The sequence below is a fragment of the Macrosteles quadrilineatus genome, unplaced genomic scaffold (genome assembly GCF_028750875.1).
Source record: "Macrosteles quadrilineatus isolate MER2022 unplaced genomic scaffold, UCM_ALF_1.0 Scaffold_2__2_contigs__length_208266976, whole genome shotgun sequence".
NCBI lineage: Eukaryota > Metazoa > Arthropoda > Insecta > Hemiptera > Cicadellidae > Macrosteles > Macrosteles quadrilineatus.
The window spans coordinates 23,168,352-23,193,624 of NW_026542595.1; the positions used below are offsets into that span (position 1 = coordinate 23,168,352).

The 25,273-nt window shown below is 34.6% G+C and overlaps 2 protein-coding genes across 8 annotated transcripts in view; both read right to left on the reverse strand.

Moving 5' to 3' along the window:
- The window catches only part of LOC128985378 (desmoplakin-B-like), a 412,041-nt gene continuing 386,768 nt past the window's right edge, over positions 1–25,273 (reverse strand). For 3 of the 5 annotated variants that reach the window (XM_054404818.1, XM_054404815.1, XM_054404822.1), the window contains 3 exons: positions 1,785–2,024; positions 1,057–1,179; positions 1–371 (listed from right to left, as the gene is read on the reverse strand). In XM_054404818.1, the coding sequence (XP_054260793.1) occupies positions 201–371; positions 1,057–1,179; positions 1,785–2,024 (534 nt within the window). In that variant the 3' untranslated portion in view covers positions 1–200. Of the gene's footprint in view, positions 372–1,056; positions 1,180–1,784; positions 2,025–25,273 lie in introns of those variants that run through there. The other 2 variants (XM_054404817.1, XM_054404821.1) reach the window with 2 other exon arrangements.
- Positions 5,604–25,273, reverse strand: part of LOC128985379 (trichohyalin-like) — a 115,619-nt gene continuing 95,949 nt past the window's right edge. For 2 of the 3 annotated variants that reach the window (XM_054404825.1, XM_054404823.1), the window contains 12 exons: positions 23,760–23,813; positions 22,020–22,126; positions 20,063–20,273; positions 18,965–19,087; positions 18,164–18,334; positions 16,724–17,349; positions 14,722–15,784; positions 13,521–13,607; positions 11,058–11,300; positions 10,157–10,261; positions 8,254–8,340; positions 5,604–6,305 (listed from right to left, as the gene is read on the reverse strand). In XM_054404825.1, the coding sequence (XP_054260800.1) occupies positions 6,222–6,305; positions 8,254–8,340; positions 10,157–10,261; positions 11,058–11,300; positions 13,521–13,607; positions 14,722–15,784; positions 16,724–17,349; positions 18,164–18,334; positions 18,965–19,087; positions 20,063–20,273; positions 22,020–22,126; positions 23,760–23,813 (2,961 nt within the window). In that variant the 3' untranslated portion in view covers positions 5,604–6,221. The remainder of the gene's footprint in view (positions 6,306–8,253; positions 8,341–10,156; positions 10,262–11,057; positions 11,301–13,520; positions 13,608–14,721; positions 15,785–16,723; positions 17,350–18,163; positions 18,335–18,964; positions 19,088–20,062; positions 20,274–22,019; positions 22,127–23,759; positions 23,814–25,273) is intronic. The other variant, XM_054404824.1, reaches the window with a different exon arrangement.

Consider the following 25,273-nt stretch of genomic DNA (forward strand, 5'->3'; position numbering starts at 1 on the left):
TTTTGATTGAATAACAATTTATTATAACTCGTAATATGGTAAACAACGGTTAAGAAAATAGCTATGGACATTTATACGAGATTTTGTTATGTACATATATACAAGTAAACAGGGATGTGAATAGGAATCTTAATAGTTAGTAATAGTAATACATTGGTAAAATATAAACGACTAGAGACACAAGGGTGGACTAGGGGCAGCTATGTTGTCCGTGGAGGGTAGTGGACGGAGTGTTCTTGTACCACGTCTCCGTTCTGCTGCAGCGCAAAGATTGTGATGGTTACAGGCTTCCTGAGATCCAAGGATTGCAGAATAGTGGAGGTGCGAGCGGGGGTGTAGATACGCTCCCACACCTGATCTACTACCACTATCTGTGGAACATTGCAATTATTTCTAAAATATCACATTACTACATTACACATTATAACTACACATATTGGTCTCCCTTAGACAAAATCTGAGCCATGAAACATTAAGTTTTACATTGTTGCTATAGACAAACAATAGAGCAACACTAGCTACTGCTTTGATTGATTGTCTATTTATAATTCACACTAAAAAGGAGCTGCAATAAATCTTCTTAAACAATTTAAAATTGTAACAGTGTAAACCTTCACATGAAGGTATTTCTTACTCGATTATTTAAATGTGCTTTAAATATATGGTGGACGTTGTATAAATTTGGAACACTTTTTTAAGGGAGATATTTTATACTTGCTCTTGACTGTTAAACTATTCAAAATCCGTAAATGTCCAAAATTGTATCAAGAGCCAAAAATCTGGTTTTTAGAGCTTGATATCAAAGATCATGACATTGTCAATAACTTTCAATGGCCAAGCGATTAAAAATGCTTTTCCTAAGGTGTAAACAACATTTCTAACACCTATATAACAGGGACAGTGCTATTAAATAAAAAAAGTTTTATGTGTAATGGAAACATACCCAAAAAAGTTATCCCCCATGATAACTTTTCTAGATTGGAACCCATTAATGACACATTTGTTTCATTCTTACAACATGGTGGTTAACTCCAAAATGTGGAATGTCTGACAAACCTTAAATACTGTAACATTATTGGACGTGGGAGGTGTCCAGGTTACCAGCAGACTGAAAGGATCAGGTTTGTCCACCACAGAGAGCAGCAGTGGGTTAGTACTGGAGTAGCCTGGGTCATCACCCTGTAAACAACACTGTACTGTTGTAGTTGCCAGCAGTCTTCAACTGAGTTACCACTAAACCATACACAGTACCGGGGGTACTTGATTTCTAAAACTTTGGGTATTGTAATTATAACATACAGTGTCTAGAACCTACAGAACCAGGAAGCTAAGGGACCTCCTCTCTGGTAACTTGAGCTCAATATAATGCACTATTATGTGTTGTTTAAGTAAATAGAGAGCTAAAACATTTTAAAGACATACCGATAAAAATAGTTGTCCATGAATATTCTATAAGGCACCTTATTCAAAGTACCGTAAAAGAAAATTAAAACAGTTAGTTGCATGAAAGCCTAAATAGTATTTATGAATCTTAAAACCCAGCCCCCTCACCAACATTTAATAAGTACATCCTACACATCATTTCCCTCCCCCTCCCCAAAAAGCTATCCTAGCTATGCAACTATTCTGCACAAGGGGTGAATCCATATTTAGACCCACCTAAATTTTAATGTGAAAAACATATTTAAGAGTGTTCTGTCCTTATTAAACTGTTACCTGTATTTTTACATAAAATCTTTTTACAAAGAATTATGAATAGTAACAAGTTTATAAGAGCGACTCGCCTCCGAAATTTCAGTGATTGACGGCTTGAGAGTTCCGTTAATGTACTCGTAGAGAGAGATCCGGGTGAAGTCATAGGTGAGGACTGGGTCTAGACTAAGGTTCTTGAGCAGGTCATTGAAAAGCCAGGGACAAGGGCGCAGTTGGTCAGCGAGGCATCGGATCATGTGGTCCTTGACTCGACACTTGGCTCGACACTTGGCTACCAACCCCGACACTATGGAGCTCAGGTCCTCACCCGTCTGTGGAACAGTCAAACATTACAGTTCAAGCAGACCCAATATATCCTTTAAACAGTTAAATAATCTAAATATATAAAAGGCAAAGCCCTCACTGACTCACTCACTCACTCACTCATCACTAATTCTCCCACTTCCCATTTACCTAGGAGGCTGAAATTCGGTACACCGATTCTTTGGGCATTAAATAGGAAAACTAAGTAGTTTTTATTCTGATCGGGCTTTCGGGCTCCGCCCCAGTGGCTCTGGAGTTTCCCATGTTAACCTTATGATTTTTCATATTTAAAACGAATTTCTTAACAGCTGTTTCAATTAAACAAGTTGGTTCTGTTCTATGATGTTCAATAGCATTAAAGTTACAAGGATTACCAACAGGGTGCAGCACTATTATTTTTTTTTAATTTATGACAACAGCTAATTTGCAACCAAAAGGTGAGTGAGCGTAGCGAACGAACTTCAACCTGGAGACGAGTTAGCGTAGCGAACGAGCTAACCTGAAGGCAAGTGAGCGCAGCGAACGAGCTCCAACCTAAAGGTGAGTGAGCTTAGCGAACGAACTTCAACCAGGACGTGATTTTGCCATGCGAATACTTATGAAGTTAAACGGGGCAAAGCCCGCGGGTACAGCTAGTCCTTATATATAATACGTGAAGGCGATTTCTACAAAACACTACTCCTCCGTTAATAATGGACCGATTTTTACAAACGACGTGTCAAAATAAAGTATTTTTTGTGTAGACGCCCCCTTTCACCAATTTCTGTAATAATAATCCTCGGGCTTTGCCCCACAGGCCATCAAAGTTGGAGTTTCTCCCATAAGATTAACATGGGGGAATCTAAATATTTAATTGGAAACTTTGTCCCCACTAATTAGAGAGAACGGCTGGGCGTAGAAACTTGGTAGAGGTGTCCAAAGAAAGGTCTCGGTCTGTAGATGAGTTATCAAAAGAAAAACTAAGCAAAATCCCTTACAACTCTGCCCCAGAAGCCTTTAAAGATCCCTCCACAGAGTTGTTTACATTTTGGACATGTGAATAATACTTTTTAATGAAACAGCTGTTCATTTTTAAATTGTATTTCAAACAACACACATTTATTGGGAGCATAGATCTCTATTAGGAGTTACTGAATTCTACCAAATAAGTATTTGTAATGTTATTTTCTGATTTTAAAATAGATTTTCTTCTTTATCATGTCATGTTTTGTAATATAACGTTCCATTACGTATTCAGTGGAAAATCCTTTTATCACAGCAATTCTTAAATTATTTCTTATTGAACTATCTTATATCTATTGTACGGGTTGATGTCTGCCTTTTTCACCAATTTTGCCTACATTTTATCGTATTATTCTACACATATCAAATATTTATGTAGAAATATCTGCTCTTATCGTGTCTAATAAAATCCAAACATAGAAACCTTGCCTAATATAGTACAGTACCCGTCTTGACAAATTATTTGCACCTGCCTATATTACGGACTTTAGCGCACTGGGTTGGTAACATTATTGAAAATAACATGACATTTTGGCTGTAAAATATGGTACAAAGATAAAATACTATTTAAGCAGCTACTTTCATGACAGAAAGGTCATATTCCTTTTAAACTAGATCACACGATCCTTGATAAGATACGTTGATTAACAATATGTAAACGTAAAAATATACGTAACAGCCAATTTACAGTATTTTTGCTTTTTGGAAATGTCCCATTGCTATGTCATTTGCATTATTTGTTGCCAATGAAGCCGCAAGACCATATGAACTAGGAGGCCCCTAACAGTTCAAGAATAAAAGCCAACTTCACTTCAACTATTTCACTACAACTAACATTCCGTAGAGAGATTATATTGACAACTTTATGTTATTGATAAGGCTGAGACAACTAACTGACATACCCCATGTCAAGGAATTCCAGCTTTAACAGTAACCCCACAATCAATTTCTCAAAACTATGCTAGAGGGTTCATTCATAGGTAAGAAGTGCGATATGAACTGACGCTACGTGACGAAGGAAAAATCAAACTTACACTGTTACGGATATACCTCCCTTAGAAGTTAGAATATGTCTTCCCAAAAAATATTTTCTTTTCAAATAAAATCATCAAGTGTTTCACGATCCACCATTTAAAGATCCACCAATACAATTTTAATACTATTCTTCCAGGTTCTTCCAAAGGAAGAGATACCAGTTAACATACTAAATAACTCCGGTGACGTACGGTATGGGGAATATTTTATTCATTGAATGATCAACTAAATTTGGCAACTAACGCAATTAATATCATTATTGTTTTTATACTAATTACTCTTTAAACAATGCTAAATGCTCAAAATATGTATAATTTCACTAAATGTATCGCAGTTAGATGAATTAACGTAAGCCTTGAAAGTAACCGTCGATTTCGACGGGTTTCACCTAGTCTATATATTAATAGGCAAGCATGTTTCTTCAAAACCTTTTTTTTCAGATCGTGTGCATCATAAGGAAAATCTATGCATACTGTTAAAAAGATATTTTCCTGTAAGTGTGCAGTATCCCTTTATAAATTCAAATAGGCTCAAAATAAGCACAACAAATTAATTTAAAATTTGAAAAAATTAACATGTGCCTTATGGGTTGTTATGCTGGTGACAAAATAACAACAAAATATAAACAGAAAATCAAAACAAATGAAAGAAATTCCAATCATGTCTGTACATTACATATTTATACTTTGGTCGAGCTTTCGACCACTGGATGACCTCTAGTTCTTATTAAAGTAGAGTAAAAAAGATTGAATGGTATTCATTCCATGATATACTCCTAGGAAAATATTTTGGATTTCCAATTTAACATTATAAATATCTAAAGCATTACTACTGAGACATTAAAAGGGTTATCAGTAAACTAATGTCTCCAACAGGTTTCAGTTGTGGCGAAAAGTGAGTTAGTTTGACACCATCAATACAGTACTGTGCTCATTACTTTCCTCACTGCTATTCTAGCAGGTCCCCCATCCTCATGTAGCGAGTTTCATAGTAGTAGCCAATAACAGTGTGAGGGAAAATGTACTCAACATATGAATTATGTAATTAGGTTTTGTGATCGAAGGGGCCAATGCTGTTAAAGTCTATCGATCACCAGTCAATGGTCATAAAAGAGGAAAGGTCTTTCGACATAGATGGTGAAGGGAGTTCACGCAGTTGGTTGTAAACGTTGGCACAGTATTAAAAATGTTATGAACACTATAGGCCAAGTGTCGTCATTCTTTGCCATGAATACATAGTTTCTGTTTCTCTAATAACATTTACTTATTTCTGTAGTTTTAGGTTTTCAAATGTTTTTTTTTTTTCTGTAAGCAAATTAGACAACCACCAAATTTGAGTTCAACTATACTGCAACAAAACCGATCGTCACTTGGGGTTGGAATAGTAGTAGTGTAAAGATAACAGCGCTGATATCAAATTTGAACTAGCTAGCTTGGCCTCAACTGGAGCTCATTAAAGACGTTACTTTGCAAAAACTATTTACTAGAACTATATAAAGTTAGAATCATAATCATAATTAATTAAAAAGTACACAAAGATATATACTTACATTGTTATTAATCACCGTAAGAGAAGAAGATGATTGATTTGTGCCTGAAATAAGCAGTTAACACATTAGCTAATTGGAGAGCAGATCTTAAGTACAATATTTTGTTTGATTTTAACTTTATAAGTAATATATTTTAAAACCAACAAACGTACTAGCTTTTGCAAAACAAATAATACAGGGCTTTCAAGTAAGGTTTCATGTATAATTTTTGATGTGCTAAGTTACAACAAACTCTCTCTGGGCTCTTCTTGTCACTCAGTCTTTTTTATCTACAAAAAAGTATAAAAATAAAATAAACAGAACTTATAGCACAGTTTTCTGAAAAAGGTTGAAGGGTCTCTGAAAAAATAGCTTTTATGAGGGAACTTTTACAATCACAAAACTAAATCGTTACTCAAGACAAGCCTGTCAATATTCCAATAAAAGAAACTAGGATATCCTTCAGAAATATATAGCAGCACATTAAACTCACAGACGGACATCGGACATGGCTATCAACGCTCTATTAGTAGGAACTGTCTGAAAGCACCGTTCTTGATGGTTAAAAATTCAATATAATCCAAAAGTCATTGATACATTGGTGTGTTGTTTTGACAGTCCCATGTTAGCAAATGCATTTTTAAGAGAATCTAGTACCTGGACGGCTCTGGTTTGCTGGGGTTTGCTCTAGGTTATCATCAAGGAGGCCAGGAGAGGTATGGTTCTAGAACAGGAGAGGTGATGACAACAAAATAGCAATAGGATATTTATTAAATTATTTATGTTAATTACACATATAATACTAAGTCTTTCCAGGGTCACAATCATGTTCCACCAATAGGGGGGAAAAACATTCTACTATATTGTCTAAAGTAGAAAACAGCTTTTCTAAAATATGCTTCCCCATGATTATTGTTACCAGTAAGTTGGTTATTATTATTTTTAAGTTCTTCCAGGTTTAAGAATTGGTTTAAATAAAAAAAAAGACCTGTTTTCATAAGGAAAGAGTGTTGCTCAGCATGCCTTTTAAGGGGAGAATTCTTTTAAAATGTTTATTTTATTTTTCAATTTATGCATGTAATCTCTTTTGCTTCTTACTTAGTGCTAGTATGATGTTGGCTTTGCTATCGTTTGTAGAAAAAAGTAAAATAGTAATTTCCCTGGGTCTTTTGCAGAAGAGTGCTGCCCCTCAGTGGCGGATCCAGAGGGGGGCAAAGAGAGTGACCGCCCCCCCCCCCCCCTCGGGCATATATTTTTTACTACACGTAATGTCAAAATTTACGTAAAACCAAAGACGATAATGGTGTTCAATTACCGCGGAGGTTATTCAGGGCCGTAACCACGAGAGAGAATGACAATGTCCACACGACCGGGGGAAATAAACAATATTTTGCTGCGATCGTGGAAGACGGTGCTAATGTTCCGTTGTGAGGGTTATTTGATGTTTTGCTATGACCGCAAACGCGTTGCTATGGAAGACGTTTCCAAGACTGTGGGAAACGAGGATGATGTCTACATGCCACAGGAGATGATCAGAATCTAGCCCCAATGGCGAAAGACGACAATAATTTACAATAATGTCTACCATGACCACAGGAGATATTCAGAATAAGGCCGCGATCTCGGAAGACGTTTATAGTGATAGTTACTGCGGGGGTTATTCAGGTTTTATCCTGACCACAGAAGACAATAATGTTGTCCATACAACCCCGGGAAATGAACAAAAATTAGCGAAGACGATGATGACTTTTCCCTGACTGTGGGAGTGGGAGATGATCAGATGAATTTAGTTGCGAATTCGGAACGACGAATGGACGATAATGTCTACAGGACCGCGGGAATTGTTGATGATTTTGCCGCTATCAGGGAAGACGATGATGATGTTCCGTTACCTCGGGAGATATTCACGGTTATGCCATCACCGCGGGAGACAATGACGATATGGGGGGGGGGGTCTTCACCAAAAATCTCGTCCCCCCTCAATCTAAAGCTGGATTCGCCTCTGCCGCCAATATTTATACTATGGAAAAACCACGTTTAGGTTAGGTGATTTTTAAATTTTTGTGATTATTTCTGTTCAGTAGATAAATAAAAAAAAAAAACTGTGAGTAAAAATATAAACTAAACTAAACTTTCGTTATTCCACAGTTTAAAAAGTGGCGGCCCTCTTCTGATAAATATCAATTTCATTTTCCCAGGATTGATTCTATAGACTCAACCCTCGACCTAGAATTGCTCATACTTAACATCAGCAAAGAAGTTGGAACTCATATAGGAAAGTTATGCCTGTTATACCGGTACTGTAAAGATCATGTCAATTTTATGGTGTGTAGGGAGGGAAGAGGGAAAGGCTCTCAACAACACTGTGAGTCACACAAATAAAGGTTAACTAGTTGTATTAAGTTAGTTAATTAATTGTTGAGATTACTGTACAAAATACAAAAACAATGGTGGGTGGGAAAGTGTTTTTCTGCACATGTGCACCCCACTCCCCACTCTAATTGACACCATCTATACCCTATGTTATTTCAATTATTACGACATATCATACCATTAGAGAGGATCATATTGTAAAACAAATACACGTTTGTGATTTATTATTGAAATCATTGAATTAGTTGTTTTAGTGAAAATTTAAATAAATTGTATGTTTTTCTTTAAAAAAAACTTACCATTTTACTTTGTGGAGCAGTCTTTTGTAGGATACTTAATATATGCCTCAGCTGTGGGGCATAAGTATTTGTACAATTCCAACAATTCTGTAACAATTGTAAGGGTTAAACACGTTTGGAGTTGTAAAGCTTACAGTAAAATTACTTGCTTAAGCACATTTTTTCAAACAGAGGCTTATAAGTAGACCATGGGATTGCATCGCAGCTGGAAAAGGTTATTGTGCACGACTTAAGCACTGGCACTGCTATGCGTATTAAATCCATATCAAATTCAACGATTTATTTTTTTATTCATATAACAGCTTACCTGTCACACCTTGGTGCGATTTCAAGAAGGTTAACCATTCTATATATTACATTTTTTGGAGGTCTTTTACATTTTAAGAGCACTTAACTTTTTTAATAGGTAATATATTATTAATTATTATTTTATTAGTAAAACGTCACTAAACAGTAAAACGTTAATTCACTTCAAAACATTTAATCAAATTCTTTTTTGTAAACAATATTTTGGTGTGAAAACTAATAGATTATTTGGTTTTCCAACACGAGAGCAGGCCACATAAAGTTGTCCATGCGATAAACATTGATTTTTTTAGTCTAATCCACACACTTAATTGTATAGTTTAATCAAACCCCTGTTATTTTCTTAATTGATAGTGTAAATTCAAAAGTATTCATCACTGTTCGAATGTAAACAAATATATTCTCCATAAGGATAACATGGAAACTTTTAAGAACCATGGGGGCAAAGCCTTGAGGAGTTTCCAAAATTGTACAGAAACCTTTCCAGGGGTGTAATTTGTAAATATTTAGGACACGTATTTGTTGTTGTTCTGTCTATTTTTTTCAGTGGCAAAATCAAGGAAATTTATTTATTTATTAATAGTACTTTGTTTCATAGCCTACGTTTTTGCAGAAATTCTTGGATTCGTTAAGTTAATGGTGCGCCATCCTTGCCAGGGTGCATAGGGTCGCAGGTGCGGACACAATAGGTACACTTGTGGGCATGCGCAGTGTGCACTGTCAATGTTAGAATTCACTGACCTACTATGGAGGATGGCTAATATTGAGGGGTTCTGTTGGGGTGAAACTTAAAACTTGTTGCTTGATGACTATTGCAGTGTTGCCTAATATTCTTGACGTACTACAATTTTTTTAATTTATTTTTTTATTCTGAATTAAAGTGTTTTTCTGCAATTATCACAAAGAAAGTTTATTCTTGTTCCTAGTTTGTACGATTCAATGTTGTAATCTTCATTGTTTGCCAAATGTACATTTCTCCTCATATAGTTACAATGATAGGTTCTATAATGGTGGCTATTCACCATTTAAAAGAATTAATCCAATTAAGAAATAGAATTAAGAATTAAGAAATAAACCTTTATTTATTTCTTCTAATCGGTTGCATAGGTACTGGTACCATGACATTTCTATGATACCATAATTTCTTTATATAATTTCTTCCAAATGAGTGTTTTATGCAGTCAGTTCTCATACTTAGTGAGATGGATCAAAGCCCCACTAGAAAATAAGGCCGAGCTGCATTGTGATTATCCATTGTGATCTCCAAATAAATTCAAATTCGCAAATAAGTATCAATCATTAAGTTTTATATTTAAAGTTTATATTTATATGTTTATGATGTTTATTATATTTAACGTTTATATTTAACGAAGAAAAATTTTTATTTAACGTTAATTTAAACTTTTTAAATATGCAACAGTAAATACAAAAATAAACAAATAAGAAACGTCTGTGAAACTTGAAATACAAAAATACAGCACAGCTGATTCCATTTATAAACTCAAAATCTGTTCAAAACTCAAGGAGTTTGGCTCAAAAAATAAATCCTTCCAAATTAATCTATAGATTAGTATAAATTAATTTTCCAAAAACTTACTCTGGAATGTTGATATGCTGATATTGTTCTGTCCAAAAACTTGACTGGAATTGGGTTGTTTGGATCGAACTCTTTGATTATTTGCTCTGATTTGTAACAGTCATTCTGTAACAATTAGAAAGTATGAAACAACATAAATCAGAATTTTAGAAACATGATCTAAGTATAAAATTTTTTATCCTATCTTCAAACTGAAGAAAATATATTTTTACCCCAAAACATGTATATGATTTGATATTTGCTTGGGTTGGAAATTGGGGGAAAATAATTAAATGTAATAGGATGTATCGCACACGGTAATCTAATTAATAGTTTTACCTTTAAAGTTTTATACAAAAAATTGCTGAAATAACGATATCAAAACAAAACATAAATCATCCTTCTGAATGACTTTTAAGTTTTTACATGATGACAATCTTTAAATTTGGGACAAAAATTGGGATGGATGATCTAAAGTGATCTACATTAGTGGTACCGGTGCCTCTTTACCAACACTAAAACCAAGTGCATTTAATATAAGCATGAAATTGTTTGGATATGTAGATTAGATTATATGTTTACAACGCCAACACACCAGGATTTGTATTTTAATACAAATAAGCTAAGTGAAGGACGGGTGCTGAATGAATGAGAATTATAGCTTTGTTACTGACTAAGATCAGTTTCTTGTCAAAATCCCAATGATCAAATGCAGCAGGTTCCAATTGTTAAATTTTTGAAAAATTTGCAGACTTTTCTTTAATTACTAAGATGAGCTGATTCTTCAACCAGGGCGCCAGGACCATTTATTGAAAGTCCAAAATGATCACAAATAACAAATAAGTTTAGTTTCAAACGTAAAGAGCTTCTGACTTTTCTCGGGAATGAATGAGCTACTGTATCTACACACATTAAGGCGTACCAGTCTACTAGTGGAAGGAGAAGGTGGAGTGTTGGAAGCTGCAACATCCCTTGTTGACATCACATCAACATGGTGCTCAGCCGCATCTAGGAGCTCCTCGTGCAGTGAGCCGGCCAGACTGGGCGCGTCACTCCCAGGACTGGGGACATCCCTCAGCTGTCTCTCTCTCTCTACTGCTATCATCAGCTGATCATTGTTGTCTCTCTCCTGACTCAGCGCTGCACGCAGCTCTAGAACCTCCCTCTGGCAAACAATGTAAGGATAATCTTCATGGATATGTGTACACAGTCACACACCGTAGATTTGAGATCTTCGGGTGACAGTCGGGTGAAAAAAGATCAATCACATCAGTTTACCAATGTTTCAGTCTCGATGTCGAGAGCCATCTTCAGGGTGACCTGACTTCCATACAGTTGACCATTGACATACCAAGTGTGCTGGTGTTACGTTATCCTGTAGATGGCACTCTACATCCAGGCAAAAACATTGATGAACAGAACTGTTTCATTTTTTGCAATGTTCATCGTCCAAAGAACAAAAATCTTTAACACAAAGATGACGTCATTTTTTTGTAAAATATTAAATCAGAAGTGACATAAATCATGTTAAACCTTTGTACTTGTTTTGATTGACATCCTACATTGGATTGGACTTTTTTTAGATCAAAACTATTTTATTGAAATTCTATTGCACATGCAATAGTGTGTATTTAGACCAGCCTGTCTTATTTAGCAATTGTTTTCGTATATGACAAAATTACACAATATTTAGGGTACATTTAAGTAGTGTTTGTCATCAGACTATGGAGGGCTTGTTTTTATCCACCTTATTAGGTTTAGGATACAATATTTATACTGTAAAAAATGTATAACCATCCAACCATTATTGTAGCTCTTAAGTTCTAAACAAGTAAACATTTGTCTAACAATGCATACTTGTAGCTTGTAGCTGGGGATAACCTTAGAGTTTTTTTAAGAAGGGGCTGTTTTTGTGTATGGATCCATAGTTTGTGTGTACACAGCAGCAAGGTGGCTCGTTGCTTACTGGATTCATTGGTAAACAAAATGGCACCATTTGCAGCTCTGTATAGATGATGTATATAATTTGTTGTAAGCTTTCACAAGATTTCTAAAGATAATGGCCCTAATGCAATGAGTGAGAGCAAAGTGCAGAAATAGGCTAGGGAGTGTAATGAGTGTAAAAATGCAACCTTAATCCTTTGTGGTATTTGTGAGAAGTATGGCTACCCACAAAAAACCTAATTCCATCCCAAATGGAAATTATTAAATAAACTATTAGGCTACTTGTTCAATATCCTTTGGTTTTGATGGATGACGACCGGTTTCATGACGACGATCACATCAATTAATCCTCGATCATATGCAACCAATGGTGGTCATAGGCAATGGTAGGTTGATTTGTTAAATACACTTAAAATTGAACCCAGAGCACATTATATTTACAAAATATTTACAGTTATCCAGGACTGAGACAGAAACATGGCAATGCGTACACGTCGGGCCGGTCGCGACTTTCTTCTCTAGACGTGGCCGCCTGTACGTAAGTGTGCATGCATCACGATGGTTTCTGTCTCACTTTTAGAAAATAACTATAAATATTTTGTAAATATAATGTGTTCTGTGCTTGGTATAAACTTTAAGTGTATTTAACAAATCGTTCTACGATGATTGATCTGATAGAATGTTCCCTGATGATGTGACCGTCGTCAAAAATCCGGTCGTCATCCAACAAAACCAAAGGATATTGAACAGGTAACAGGATATTTTATAATTTAAATCTTCAATATCCAGTAGTAGGAAAATGAACTCTAAGTGGAAATATTTCAAAGCATTTTCAAACTCCCTAACCAATTTCTCCACTTTACACTCTATATTTGCATTAGGGCTATTTATAAACTTCAGTCATTTAGCTATGTTTCGTGCAATGAAAAAAACATGTCACTGAACTTATCTCACATGCGGCGGGAGATTCACAAATTTTAAAACAGTTTCTAGACTCATAGCAAAGAGTACAAATCAGCTACAGAGCTGCAAATGGCACCATTCTGTTCACAAATGTAAGTGGCGAGGAGTCTCATTGCAGAGCACACGCAAACTAACAAGCTATATACACACAATTGGTTCTTACCTTAAAATCTACCCTATAATAGTTGATTTTATTTTGTTTCATATAATTCCTGCGCCTGTGTATCTTCTGTAAATATTAATAATGAAGCACTGCCTTCAGTATATCGTATATGTGTAAAATGATTTAAGACAGATCTTCATCATAGGTGAAGAGATACTTTTACCAAAATAACACATTCTTGTTTGACTTATTTTTCTTAATCTTATTTAGGTACATACTCAACCAAAACTTTTTCAGTACATGCTAATACCCACGCAAATTCTTACGGTATACAAAAAAGTATCTGCTATTTACTACAAAAATAACTCAGTTTACCTCTAATGTCTGCACTTCTTCTCGCAACTCGCTAATCGTAACCTCACTTTCGTCTAGTTCTCTGCCTCTTTGGTTTAATTCTTTTCCCTGTCATTAAAAAAGACAAAAATCAATTAGTTTAACTAAAAATACACTGTGTCCCAAAAAAAATGGATAAAATCTACAGCTTAATATATGTGTTATCAAGGGTCGTAGAAAAGTCAACTATGGCCTTATTTTAAAGGTGACATCTTTAAGTTTATTTAGTACCATTCAACAGTAATCAGCTGTTTCATTGTTGTTTAACTTTCCAAAACATGTAGTTGCAACATGGAGTTGCAGTTGAAAGCACAGTATTTAAAGAGACTAAATCTGTGGTTTAATTTTTTTTGTCTGGGGGTTTATGAAGGATCAAGTGTGCCTATCGATCGCCGAACTCAAACATAGATGAACTTAAAGCAAAGATTAGGGAAGACTTTAGAAAAATATCTAATGAAATGCGCCTCAATGTGTGGTTGGAGATGGAACACTGACTTGACATTCTTCAAGCAAATAACGGTGAACTTGTAGAGGTTAGGCGGTGAAATCATGGTAGGGAAAACTTATAAAGTTAAGGAAAACATTGTATATAAATTTAACTTTTTATTTTTAGTAATAAAGTTTTTGTTTTTATGCCTGTTTACTTTTGATCCATTCTTTTTGGGACACCGTTAGTGCATAATTATGTTGTTATAACACATTTTTCTTCTTATTCTTTATCAAACCAAAAGTTTAATACCAAAACACAATAACATTGTGCGTAGTAAAATTTAGAATAACAATGTTTTTAAGGTATTTGTATATCTAAGTTTGAAAAAAAAATTATGTGTGTATCACCAAGCGTATTATTTTTAAATTTATTTTATTACTTCAGCTGCATGAGCACCCTCTATCTATGCCACATCTGATCTAGATATAGGTCTAAGCCTATGTCTAATATGTTTTTGTTTTTATTTAAAATCTTAGATGTGTCACACCTAGACTAATATTTTCAAAAAGTTTTAAATGTGGTGCAAATGGGATAGATCGTTTCTAGCATACCTGTATATGAAATAATCCCTTCTTTTTGTTATGTGAAGGCAAGAAACATCTAAGTATATTATAACAATGAAAAACAAAACACAAATAGGCTAAGTGTTTTTTGTTTATTGTATAGCAAAATAAATGGGTAAATTACACTTACCAAACTCCTATTTATTTCGTCAATTTCTACTTTTTCTTGTTCTCGTAGATCTAGATCTCCTAACAAATCTCTAATTTTTCTTTTAACAATATCCAGTTCTTCTCTTAGTGGTTTCTCTATGTTTTCAATAAAATTATTTAGCTTATCAATAGCATCTTCTCGCTCTGATAAAAGCCTGTCATGCTTTTCTTGCAATGTTTTCTTCTCTTTGTCTTTTTGTGCCAATTTTTCTGTTAAACGAGATATTTCATTCTCAAGTTGATTTACTTGCTCTTGAAACTGTGTTTCTAAATCATTGTTTCTGGACAACCTCCTTATTTGAGCCTCAGCCTTTATAATATCAGCCTGTTTTTGGCTCAGTTCCTCTTCTAAAGATTTCAGCTGTTGTTTATACTCTTGTTCCATTTTCATTAACATTTCATCTCCCGCTTGAACGGTTTCTTGGTAAGCCTTTTCATTGAATTCTAACTCTTTTATTCGCTCATCCATCACCTGACATTTATTTGATAACTCTTCAATAACTAAGATCGCTGCACTGGAGGTCCCAGGAACATTAGGATTGATCACTTCTCCTTTTTCTTTGAGGGTAAGAAACCTTTTGATCTCCTCTAAACTTTTTCTTAAGTTTTCACTATCGTGGCATGTTTGCAATCCGGGTGAGGTAAAAAGAGTTTTGTTTTCTTGCTCAGAATTAATTGGTTTAATTAAGAGAGTATCACTAACTGAACCGCGGGAAACTAATTTTCTATTTTCACTGTATATGTAAGGCCTGGCAGAATTTAGCATTCTCCACAAATAATACATAACCATGGCTGGAATTATATTTTCCAATGTATGTAGACGGTAACGAACTTCTATTTCTTTCTCCTCCATTTCAAAATTTTGCTGTTCTAATTTGTTCACTAGTGCTTCCATTTTTGCTGCATACTGTCTAGCCTCATTTCTTTTTCTTTCTTCCTCTGAAAGAGAGCTTCGTAGGTTTGACATAGTTCGAGCATTTTGCTGTAATTGTACTTGCAAATCACTTTTCTTTTCTCCTAATGCACTTAATTTAACCTCTAATCTGAAAAAAAATCAAAATGATTTAGAAACAACACAATATGAATATTTACACACTCTCACTAGGTTGTCATCAAGCATTATTTAAATTAAGTCGTGGAAATCTCAATGAATACCTAAATATGATTAGATTAGACTAATAAAAATTATCTTTATTTAAGTGTTGTGACCAATATCAGAAAACAATTATTTGTTTTGAATATAGCGAATACCATAGGTTATATCCAAACTTATAAGGATGGAGCTTTATAACTAAAACAAAAATGTCCACCATATGTCAAAATATCTGTTGCTACATTAAAACCAGTAAATGAGAAAAAAAAACTAAAATAAAAGTTATCTTCTTTAGTACTATAGTGAATGTAATAATGTATCTTACAGTCATTAACCATCTCAACATGTGATTACAGAATAGTTGTGTGTCCTACATATGTGGAAAAACATTATTTACAATTTACCTTTGATACTTACATATTGAAATAGTATATTTCATGACAAGAGTAGAAAGTATCTGATACCATGTTTGAAGTGCGAGATTTATTGAGCACTTTAAATGGTCGAGGATATGGACCCTCTTTCACTCGTGTTTTGAACGTTACTTTTCGCTACACCACAAAGACTAATTATTTTTTTTACATTACAAAACTCATAGCATTTTTCAGGTTATAACATTAATTAAACCAAAAATATTTACTTTGGTTGTACAATTTTGGTTGTTAAAAAACAGTTGAGAAAACCATAACAAATCTTTGTTTGTTTAAATTGGCATAATCCAAAAAAGATCCTGTAGTAAACATTACTTTCGCATAGTAAACATTCTTTTGCTGTGGTAAACAATATAATGATGAACTTTTGCAGGTGATAAACATGTAACGAAAACAGGTCATATCACAGTAGTGTAGCGAAAGAAATGTTTAATGTCTCATTGAATTTATTTACTTACTTTTGGCACCTCAATCTTGTATCATTTTCAGCTTCTTCAAACTCACATTTCTCTTCCTCTAGTAATCGGTTTTGCTCTTTTAATTTCCTCAATGTACTTTGAAGATGTTTGATTTGGGCAGCTAAAAGTACCTCTTTTTCTAATCTTAAAGCTAATAGTCGAGATTGCTCATCTCCATGACTCTCGTATATGGCTATTTTCTCTTCCAACATTTGTACCCTCTCTCTGTAGAATAACAACTCTTTTAGAGAAGCGTGAGTTAGGAACTCTGGATCATCATCAGATGTTTTAAGCAGCTTTTTGTTTCCCCCTTTCTCTTCTATTCTCTCCCTTATCCGAGTAAGTTTGCGTATCTCGGCCCCCAGGTCTCCCGGAGGAGGGTCGAAGGTCCAGTCAGTCTGAGTGGCAACATTGAGTAAACAGGCTGTCAGTCCGTTGTCCTCAAAGATCCCACTTTCCTGCATGCAGTCTTGGTCTCTCAACAGCCGTTTTATAGGCATTTCATCCTTCACATCTTTACAGTGATATGTGGAAGACAAGTCGTTAAAAGGAAGTACTGTTGCAATTATTCTGCTGGGGGACTTGGCATGGTCCATTAATGAGGGTTGAGTCTCAAAACCCTTTGTCTGAAAACACACAGGGTAGAATTATATACACGGTAATAGAGAATGAGGAGAAGATCAACCACAACTGTATAAGATTAGAGAGTTACAGGAGTATACTGAATACTGTGAACTATTCTGAAAGTGATTAAATGTACATTACCCACACAGACAAATTTTACAGGATTTGATAACCTGCACTTAACTGTACATTCTGATAGTAGGCGAGCTGCATACCACACACTTTGTCAACTCCTCTTATCTTGTATGGTTTGTTGTTATCTGTTGTTGTGTTGGCGGGGGTTAAAGGAGAATTTTTTTATAACTTCTTTATTAATGTAATTTGTTAAGGTTTTCATTATCAACTTTCAAACGTTAATTTAAGATTGGTCCTCCCACCAGCTAAGTCACACATTAATAAGCTTCCATATGGATTGCACACTTAGGGGAATCGAACCCCAGCAAATACATAAACTTGGAGTTACACTTGTCAGTGCAACCAGCTAGTCAACTTAGCCACCATATCACCATCGGACGCCGGGGCGAGTGCCACATAAACGTGTGCAAAGTGCTACACTTGGGCTCGCATGTGAGATTCTATGAACTATTTTAGTAACTGGGGGTCAGCAATACACTTAGCTACGAAATGCAGTGTAAAGCTACACTCGTAACATGGCATCAATGGTTTAAATAAGAAAGAATAATATTCTGGAATATAAGCATTTGTTTCTGAGTGAGGAAGCAAAACAATAAAGCATATTTATTAGATTGTGTACTATATGATGTACTGTTGACACTATTGAAAGTTGGTCCTTCATCTCTAGAGCTATCTACTGACCTGTGCAGCCTCCTGACACATGGCAGCTAGGGTAGCCTCTAGACTCTCCAGTCTTGTCTCGTAGTGACGCAGCAGAGCCAAGGCCTGCTGGATACTGATCCTCTCAGACACATTCTCCAGACTCTGACACAGCTGGGCTAGCTTGCACTTCACATCCCTGTTATTGGGTTCCTAAACATTTCAACACCTCAGTTATAGTGTAATGTTGAAAAGAAGGACCTGATGTTAAGACCCTTTCTAAAACTAGCAAGTATATGTATTGTAGCTTATTTATTACTCTTTGGTGTTTAAGATGTTACTTCAACAATGTTGGAATTTCATTCAGATTTTTGTTGTTGTCTTTAACAGTTAGTCAGACTACCTATTAATTGATTAATTGATCAATGGTCATTATGATTTAATTGTTCTGGCTAAAGAATAAGGATGTCTTAGCCAGTAACAAGATGTAATTTCATTTGCTATATGGTACTCTTATACCATAGGTCCTTCAACTATCTTTTCCTTAAACCATGCATCACAGTGTGCGTGTGGTCATCATAAATAAAGAGTAAATAAATTGAACAAAATTAATTGATAAATCAATCATCAGGATTGACAGTCAATGAACAGAACCTGGTTAAAACCCTGGATCCATGCCATTTGCTTATCAATTCCTTCAAGAACACCAGGGCATTACTAGAACCTATCTAATGATTATCGCATTTTGAAATATACTATTATTACAAAAAATGTTTAGCTTAGTCATCTATGAGAGTTAGCTCAGTATGTTTCATGATATTTATTTTGATGATATTTATTTACCATTTTCAAGTCTTGAAAGTCGGCTTCGCTGATATCTTCACTTGTTGGTAAAGACATAACTCCACTGTCGCTAACATCGTCTATTTCCCTATCACGGGTATCAGGACTTCGGCTAGAAGGAGACTATAACAAATTCATAAAAACTGGTATTAGTACTACACCAATTAACAGAAAAACAAGTTACATTTTTTACCTGACTCGAAGTAAACAAATCTAAAGTGTGAAGTAAACAAATCTAAAGTGCAGCTTCCTAATAGTAAGAAATGAAATTATATTAAAATATTTCTTTAGCATCAATGAAAGAATGGAATTATTTATTAGCTGGTTCACCTAGGTTAATTAGCTGATTTGATCGTTAAAAATTTTCAAGTTCATTTACTTGAATCAGCATAGAGGGCCCTCTTTGGTGTGACCCACCGGGGGGCTAGGAGGATGAACATTAATTTTTTATCCTCCTAGGCCCTATTATGGCGCCTTCCTGTGGGCCCGCTATCACCGCCACTGGGTCTAAAGTTAAATTAACCAACTTGTCCTCTACCTCTTAAAATTAGAAAGATTGTTCATAATCCATTATTTATTCATTATCATACTTCATGATTAAAAAAAATTCACAGTCGTTAAATAACCACACTAACAAACCCATAAAGCGGATGAACTAAACCAGATGCACTAAATTTGTTACCATTATTTGGGCCTCCCTTTAACAAACTGACAAACAGGTAAGGTTTTCTATACAAACATGTCTTAGAACTCTATGGCACCACATAATACTGATAATGATGATATTGGTGTTCAATATATAAAATATTTTCTGAAGGTTTATCATTAGGTGATTTAGTAACTCAATTGGGTGGTTTTAATGTCTAGTTCATTCACAAAGAGTCTGTCTTTGTTTTAGTCTTGTCAAAACAAGACTGGAAGTCTTTAATTATAAGGCCGACATATTCCTTAGACACAGCTGTTAATTAATAGCCCATACGGCCAATGGCAACCAAGGGACCTACAGCTTATAGTGGAATCCGAACAACATTTTTGATGGTAATTTAATAATTTTTTAATAAGCTCCAAGTATGCATGTGATCACCTCGTTAATGTTACCTTATAATGGAAACTACTGCAGCTGACACCATCGTCCAACTCAAGTATGCGGAACTCAAGTAGATCGTTCTGTTCTCGCAACTCTTGTGCCTCCGCCTCCAACTCCGCCTGTCGCTGCTGCAGCTCTGTTATTTGCTCTGCCAGTGCCAAGTTGATCAGATTGTCTCCCTCGGCCCTCCGACACTCTCTGAGTTGCTGCTCTAACTTAGTCCTACAACATCAGTTGCACAATCACAAATGCTCTACATATAGAAACGCACTTTGTTAATTTAATGTATTTAACCCATCAGCTCTATTCACCAAAGGTTAGTTGATCTACCTCAAGGAAGAAAAAATAAATCCAAGGTAAACTATTAAAAGTTTCAGTTTAATATTTTTTTTTATTATTTAACTTAAATCCTAATTCTATACAGAGTTTTAAAGAGAATCTCTTTTGGTACAGTAAATTCATAAGAAAATTTAAAATATAAATTTTTCGCACAGCAGAGTTTTAATTTTTCCATCTTCGGTTATCAAACCTGTAGTGTTATGTTATCCAACCCTTCTTCCTTTGGACGGTCGTTTATTTCTTTTTTTTATTTGGGAGCTACATATTTATGTGTTTCATGACTCACTTTGGGCTGTATTCAGACAACCCATTGAGGGGATTTTTTTAACCCTGTCTTTATACTTGATGCACCAGGCAGGATTTGGTAACCTGCACATAACCTGCTGCATACCACACACTTTGTCAACTCCTCTTATTATCTACCACCTCTCTGCTACCCTCATGTTATTTTTTTTGTTTTTTTTTTTACCTGTGGATGATTGGACCAGTATAACTTTTTATTATATTTTACAGTTATTACAGTAGTTTGGTTTGTTGACTTTGGCTTTAAAAAGGAAAGAGTAAATGGTTTCAATAATAAACTACTGTTACTTAAATTATTGAGTAGGGTTGACCACTGCCATAGTGTAAACATTTTACTTTCACTTGCCACTTGCCTTTATCATCTGTTCAGCTTTAAAACTAGTGATTGTTTTGAATAATCATACTTAATAGAGGTATTTACTCAGGGGAGGTATAGAAGAGGCTACGATGACAGCTGTGGGCTTCTTATTAGCTGAGGGAACGCCATTACCGTAACAAAACGATCAGTAGTCATCGGCCTCGGTGGTCTAATGGTTAGCGTGCCGGGCTAATATGCTGAAGGTCCCGGGTTCAAATTCTGTCGTGGCATTAACTTTTTGTCCAAGATTTTTTTATTATCAGCAAGTTTGGTTGGTTTGGTTCGGTTATGACAGTTTAATTTTATTATTAAGTCATTATAAAATTTTAGTAGAGCAATTTCTAGTTTTATTTAATAAACAGAATTATTTTTTCTATTAATAAACTTTTGTTATATTATTTCATTATCAGCAAGTTTGGTTAGTTCGGTTAGGTTATGATAGTTTAATTTTATAATTAAAAAATAATAAAATTGAATTTGAGGCATTTATAATTTTATTTTATGAACAGAACTATTTTTGCGATTAGTAAACCTTCTTTGCCAAAGTACTCTCTACTACAGTGCTGTTCACGGAGGAATTTTGAACTAATGCCTCATTCGTACCTCCCCTAAGTCAGACCCCTTAATAGATTACAAACTCAAACCTAAAGACATTACAGTCCCCTCCAAACTGTGACTATGTTTTACAACAACTAGCTGTTACCTTGTTAAGTATTTAAAACTATTGATTGGTTAAGAAAAAAAAACAGAATACAGTAATATAAACAAAACAAATAATCACACCTGATTTTAATAAGGTAATAAATTGAAAGAATTACATACAAATAAGTACAGCTGAGGTATTTTTGTTTTAACATTATGGAAAGTTTCCTTTAGAAATGAATTACGACCTTAAAGGGCAATTTATGAAATAATGGTTAGTTTTGCAACTATGTTTTACAACAATGGGCTGTATTGGTGTATCTCACCTCTGTCTCTCCTCGTCTCGTAGTCTCGTGATGGCCACTACATGACTCCTCTGTAGCTCCTGGTGTTCCTCTAGCAGTAGTTGGTACAAGGTCTCCAGTCCCACCTTCTGTAAAAGCACAAACACAAACTTTGGCTAAGGATAAATTAAACAATTTGTCACATAAATTAAAATCTTGAATTGTGTAAATTAGAATTAAAGGAACCATGGAAAAGGTACTGTACCTATTTACTGTTGTGTTTAGGGAGTAACTCTGTACCGTACTAACCCATTCAGGATTATTAATGAATATTAATTAATTTATTATTATTAATAATAAAATCACCTTTAAACTCGTGTTTGGTCATGTTTATCAATGTTCACCAAGCTACATACATAATTTTACACAAGCTGGTGGAGGATATATAGTTTAAGTTTATAAACTTTTACCGTGAGCCCATCTGGAATTACTAAAACTTTTGAAAAGAAAATGTCAGACCTCAAAACGCTGCAAACACAAATTGAGCAAAACTTTCAGGATATTAATTTGATGTCAAATCCTTCACAAAACATTATAAAAAACATTCCTCTGACTGTAGTATAAACAACAGCCTAATGATAATCATCACATAGGCTACGTCAACTGTCACTCAATACATCAGTAGAGCAAAAGAGTTGAGCATGATATAGGATACACAAACTGTTTTGTCATGACTTAAATAGACAAAATGATTTAAGAGGTAAAATATGGACCGGAAGCCAGCAAGGAGTGGCTGGACCATTGTATGCAAGTTTTGGCGCCACAAGGACCTTGAACTTCAGCATCCTGTTCACTTCAGAGCTACCTAGCAGGATTAAGGACCAGCCACCAGCAGAGGAGACTTTTAGTAAGAGGATGGAAGACAGACTAGTAGGAATATTCAAAATAACCAACAGTTATAGCTTCAGTCACTGTGGCGAATAGTATCTGTCTGCCATTCAAGAAAAAAAGAGTAACAATGTATGATTCCCTTGCTAAGAACCCTTAGCCTTTTCATTGGCCTTAAATCAATCATTCTGTCTGAGGAGCCAGCTGATCTTAGTCAGTAACAACTAACATATCATTATCATTTATTCAAGATCCATCCTTTACTTACCGGCAACTTAACACAAATACTCTGTGGTTTTGATGTGCCTATTATGTATCCACCTACTTATATTGATCAATTATCAATCATTGACTTGGAGAGGAGACGCCACCATATTTGTATTTTAACCCAAATATGAGTGAAGGATGAGTGTAGAATGGAGTAGTAAGATGATCTGTGTAGCTTTGTCACTGACTAAGATCAGCTGTTTCATTCGTCAGGCAGGGTCATTTATAAGCCCAATGATCAGGAACAGCTTGGTCCAGATTCAAACCAACAATAAAAAGCTACTGACTTATCTCAGGATTGATCCGGCAACCGTTTGATTGTCTAGTAGTACAACAAATAAAGCAGTGCCACTTATCTTGTACAATATACGCGTATATACTTTCAGTTATTTAAAAATGTCTCCAACAGTTTTTATGAAAATTTGTATTTTGTTAATGTTGTATTGATTATAATAGCTTAGTTTAATAACTTTAAACAACATTAAATAAATGAGGAACTTGAAAAGAATTTTATAAAATTAATATATATATTATTTAAGATTCAAATACAAATTTCCTACGTATATTACAGTTTTTGCATAATTTTAAAGCAGTTTCGGTTTAGTTTAAATGAATTATTAGTCTCACCTTGCTCCACATATTTATTATCTGGGAAGATTCTGTTTCACCCTTTTCCTTCTCCTGAAAAAAACAAACTTTTTTCAATATTTACAACTACTAATTTGTTTAATAAAATATGCTAGCACATGTACAGTATACTATACTGTTATTCAACAACATCAAAACTAAGACAGGTTTCATTTGCGGTGTTAGATTATAAACATACAGTACTAAAACTAAAGGCACCTTAAAACAATCATTGATGTATTGATTGGAGATTCATATTTTTATATTCCACTAACTGATCTCAGTTGTTTTTTCTGTAGCTATTTACTTAAATTGTTGTGTTTTCTGGTTAGAAATAGGATATTATTTATTAGTTTAACCTTAGGAAGGCCCCTTGTTATAAAAAGGAATATGATATAAACATATGATGAGAAATCAACAATACAAATCAACAATACAAATCAACAAAATAGTCTAATTGTATGTGAAATGACATAATGTGTTTATTGTTTGGTAAAAAAGAGTGAATACAGTACTTATTTTCACTACACTGTATCTTTTACTTTTTAATTATTTAAACCATTTTTAGTGTAATTTTTTTTCAAATGGTGTATTCTGTCTATTATAGTAACAATAAATACTAAACTATAATAACTCGCACAATACTCTCTCTGGAAATACATGTTACAGTATGTTATATTACAGACTGATACTGTAATATGACAAATAATAATGGTATAATTATAATAATAATAACAACGGGAGTGTGGATTGCCAGTGTCACCCGCATATTAAGTAAAATATTTAACAGAGAACTAACACATCTGTTGTGTACAAATTGAACTGTATTCAAACTAAGTGAGGGTATTTACAAAGCACTTACTGTCAGACATTTTACAACACTACTTGTGGTGACAGCTTGGATATCTGCCATGTTATTGTCCACATTCTACTCCTAGCGATTATTATGGCTTTGAGAAACGATAATCAAGCAATTATTCAATAACAATCAAGTACTTAATGACAGCGATTGCGCCGCGCCTTGCGTCGTTAGATGAAACCAGCAAAACACCACGACAAGTTATTACTGTATCGACCATGTTGAAGGCGTTCTAAGATGTAATGATTGTTGTGGTAACAATAATTGATTGTTGATTGTTGATTGTTGATGTTAATTTCAATAACATGTAATTTTTTTTATAAATATCAACTGCTTGAAATTCCAAAAATTTGTATCATACATTTTCACCAACGTGATTTGTCGTCACCGTGCTAAACTATAGCTTTTGCCTCTGTAGTATAGACTTATAACGACAGCTCCGGTGAAAATTGATGTAGAATGTTGTAGAACATTCTTTTAGAACAACAAATTATAAGAATTCGTTTTAAAAATCCAAACGTGTAGTGAATCAATATTCATGACATAGAGAACATATAATATGAAATGGTAAATTGGTATCAGTGTAGGGCCGATAACAACAGACCATCCATCCTGATCTTAATATTTAATATTAAACATACCGGCAGGTCTATAT